The 4,259-nt window shown below is 35.3% G+C and overlaps 1 protein-coding gene across 1 annotated transcript; it reads right to left on the reverse strand.

The window, feature by feature from the left end:
- Positions 1–406: 406 nt before the first annotated feature.
- On the reverse strand, positions 407–2,368 carry LOC136977731 (uncharacterized). Its single transcript, XM_067273281.1, has one exon. The coding sequence runs from the start codon at positions 2,366–2,368 to the stop codon at positions 407–409; it is 1,962 nt and encodes a 653-aa protein (XP_067129382.1).
- Positions 2,369–4,259: the final 1,891 nt, after the last annotated feature.

Here is a 4,259-nt window from a genome sequence, read left to right on the forward strand (position 1 = left end):
TACATTTGCGGAAAGTATCCTAGGCAATTTGAATTAGTGTAGAAATCACCTATGTGTTACGGTAGAGAGGTGAAAGTCCCATTGCAGATTTTATGTATTTCACCGAACTTTTGGACCTATTTTATATATAGAGTTCAGCAATCCCAAGGAAAGCACTGAGAATTAACTTATAAAGAGGATGGAGGTGAAATGGAATGTCCTAAACTCAGCATTGAATGTGAACACTAAAGACCTGTTACCAATTTGTACTACCCTAACTGCTACAACAGAAACATTCACAGACTGTATTCATCCCTTAGGAAGAGCTAGTTTTTATCGAGATAATTTCGATTATAGAGGTTTCCCAGCATAAATTAGCTAACTGTTATTTACTTATGTGAATATATTTTTTTTTCTATATTTTTTTCTATATTCTATTTTTATAGCTTATTTTAATAAATTCATTAAAATGATAGTAGATATGCTCATTATTGATCAAGATTCGTTTTCGTACTGGCCATTGATATCCTTCTTTATTGCATATCAGCATTAAATTATGTCTTGGTAATTCATATCTGATACAGTCCATTAGTATGTGTGTTGGGGTTTCCTCAGTTCCGCAGTTTTCGCAAAGACCGTCACTCCCATGATTAAATCTTCTGTGGTAGTCTGCAAAATCTCCGTGTCCTGTCAGAAATCTTGTATTTTTATGGTGTATAATAAAGTAACTATTCGTAACTCTTTGGTTTATATCCGGTAGATATTCAAATAGTTCTCTGCCTGTTCTTGACTCTTCCCATCTTCTTTGCCAAATGATTAAATATTTATTTTTTATTTCTCTTTTTATATATTGCTCTGACAGCTTACTGTATATTTCCTTTAGTGTTAAATCACTGGCCTCCTTTGCCAAGTTATCCGCCTTCTCGTTGCCAATGTTTCCCATATGGGCTTTAACCCAACTAAGTTGTATCTTATTTATTCCAATTATGATGTTTTGTCTAATACTGTTTATAAGTTCATGCGTATTGTTTGGGTCATTAAGTGCCTTTAGTATTGATTCACTATCCGTGCATACTAGTATTTGTAGATTCTTCTTGTTTGTATTGATCCACTTTATTGCCTGGTGGATTGCAACCAACTCTGCTTGGTAATTATTACATCTGTTATCTAGTTTAAATTTTTTGTGATATTGCTCACGTGTTCTTGTAAAATAGATGAAGGCGGCACCCACTCCCGTTGAACTTCTTGAACCGTCCGTATATACTCTGTGAGGGTGTGATTCATTGTATTGTATGATTTTGATATGTTTCCATTCGAATCTTTTCAGATGTTGATGCACTTTTAGTTTCTGTTCTATTATGTCTCCGTTTCTGAGGATATCATGGGAATTTATATTCTGTTTAATTATATTTCTGGTGTCTCTTCTTTTATTCACTTCCAGATCCAACGGTAGCAGTCCGGCCATTACACATAAAGCGTCGTTAGATGTAGTGCTATATGCACCTGTAATTCTTAGTAAAATTTTTCTTTGGAGACTAATTATTTTTCTTTTTGTGTGTATTAGATTTACTCTTTTCCCCCATACTTGTGCACCATACGTGACAATTGGTATGATGACACCTTTATAAATTTGTATTAATGCTTTCCCACTCCTGCCCCATTCTCTTTTCGCTACCTTGGCAATCTCTTGGAATAAGTTACCTACTTTATTCTTTATTTGTTCTATCTGTGGTGTCCAGAGGAGTTTATTATCTATTGTTATTCCAAGATATTTTATTTGAGTTGTGCATCTGATTACCTTTCCATTCATTTTTATGGTTGGTTGTCTACGTTCAATTTGACATTTTGTAAAGGCAATGGCGTTTGTTTTGTCCGGGTTGAATTTTAATTTGTTCCTTTTCCCCCAATTAACTATTTTTTCTAAGGTCCTATTGCATTCCTCCTCTACTCTTAATCTGCTACCTGCCGAACAAACTACCATTATATCGTCTGCGAAGGCTGTAATTTTGTTATCTTTTAGAGAATTATCATTTAAGAGATCGTTTAATATTATAGACCAGAATAGCGGGCCCGAACACGAACCCTGCGGGCATCCCATAGTCATGTCTTTTTCTATTATAATATTTGAGTATTCTATGAAGGCCTTCCTGTTTGTTAAGTAGTCACATATGAGTGCGTAGAGATTACGTGGGCAATTTAGTTCTTCTAGTTTTGTATGGAGGAGAGGCCACCATGCATTATCAAATGCGCCCTCTATATCTAAGCTTAAAGCTATGACCCATTTGTATTTTTGTTTGTCTGTTTCAATTTCGTCTATAACTTTTGATATGGCGTCTTCGGCTGAACAGCCTTCTCGAAACCCGTATTGATTTTTATTTATCCATTTCATTGAACCTAGCCATGCTGTAAGACGATAGACTATCATTTTGTCTAGAATTTTCCCCATTACCGGTAGAAGGGAAATTGGTCGATAACTTCTCGGATCCCGTTTGTCTTTGTTTTTCTGTTTATATATTGGTATGATTTTTGCTTGTTTCCATTCTGATGGAAATATTGCGTATTGTAGGCATTTATTATATAGAGTGTGTAATAGCGATGGAATCTTATTATTTATGATATTCACCATTTCTATTGTTATTAAATCGTGACCGGGAGCCTTTCCTTTCTTAAAATTAGATATGGTCCATGAGATTTCTTCTTTTGTAAATTCTGGTATATCTGGTCCATTTGTTTTATAGTTAAGTTGTTCTCTTATTCTCTTTTGTTCTATGGTGTCCAATATGGGATTGTCTTCTTTGACAAATTCATTGATTAGTAATTTTATACATTCGTCCTGATCACTTATAAGATCACCATTTTTGCTCTTCATTTCTGTTAATTGAAAATGTTGTCTTAATTTCCCCGCAGCGATTTTATATATTAACCCCCATGGATCACTTTCACTTTTTTGACACAATTTATCCCAACTCCTCTGTTTAGACTCTTTTATTTGTTGTTTGTAGTTCCGTTGTTCTACTAAAAACTTTTCCTTAAGGTATGTCCTTTGAAGTGGGTCTCTACATTTGTTGTATTTTCTTCGTTTAGCCCGTACTTTACTTTTAAGAATTGTCAGGTCAGATGTCCACCATTTTGCGGTGTTATTTTTCATTTCATTGCATATCGGGATATGTGCACGTAGTGCTTTATTTAGGTTATCTATAAGTTTCTTTATATCGCGCTCAGCTGTAACTTTGTTTGTTGCTGTTCCCAGATGTGTTAGTGTTGGTTTTATATCCTGTATAATATTTTCCCATTGTGCTTTTCGTAGATTATATTTCTTAGTCGTTACTGTGCTTAGGTCGTGGGTGATGTCATATTCTATATATCGATGTTCAGATAAGCTTATTTCGTCATTTACTATCCAGTTACTGATTTCATTTAGGGCTAGGCTGTTTACTATGGAAAGATCTATGTTTGATGTGCCATTTGTACTTTCAAATGTACTAACCATACCTGGTTCATTCAATATAAATAGGTTTCGTCTATTGACAAATTCCTCTACCTCTTCACCTCTAATATCAGAATTATCATCAAACCAAACGTACGAGTGGGCGTTACTATCCCCTCCAAGGATCATTGCATGACTTTGTTGGTATTTATCGCAGAGCCTGTCTAGTTTTTCTAGGTATTCTGTTATATTTGAGTCCATTGGAATATAAAATGTGCAAATTATCCAGTTTTTGCTCTTGTGGTTGATTGCTATTGTTGTCATGTTATTGTCACTGTATTCTGTGAGTAACATACATTGTATGTTCTTGTTGTTGATGGCAATGATAGTCCAAGGGGTTTGTTCAATACAGTGATAGAGAATTTTTGTTGGAAGTGGCCAGCCCATAGGTCTCTTATCTTTACAGTAAGGTTCTTGGATCAATAATATGTCAAAATGTTGGAGTTTGTTCCCTACTAGTTGGGACACTGCTTGAATTCCTCTTCCTAAATTAATTTGCAGTATTTTTAAGCCTTTATTTCCTGTTATATTCCCATTCTGTCGACAATGGTTAGTTTCCATAGTCGGTTCTTTCTTTTAAAAACCCCTTGTGCAGTCTCCTTCAATCCCTCCACATTAGTACTGATTTTGTCAAACGTTTCTTCTAGACCTTTCAAGTACATCAACTTGAGATCGCCGTCTGTTCCTCCAACCAACTCCACTCACATACCTGGAAAAACTACTACACGGGGCGAAATAGCCAACGTAGTTAACGCCTAACTTCACCGCCAGAGGGCGGCAAGCAAGCAATAAG

The sequence above is a fragment of the Centruroides vittatus genome, unplaced genomic scaffold (genome assembly GCF_030686945.1).
Source record: "Centruroides vittatus isolate TY-2023 unplaced genomic scaffold, ASM3068694v2 contig_474, whole genome shotgun sequence".
Classification (NCBI taxonomy): domain Eukaryota; kingdom Metazoa; phylum Arthropoda; class Arachnida; order Scorpiones; family Buthidae; genus Centruroides; species Centruroides vittatus.

Coding starts and splice junctions, on each gene's coding strand:
- LOC136977731 (XM_067273281.1), bottom strand. CDS start 2,368: ATGAAATGGATAAATAAAAATCAATACGGGTTTCGAGAAGGCTGTTCA.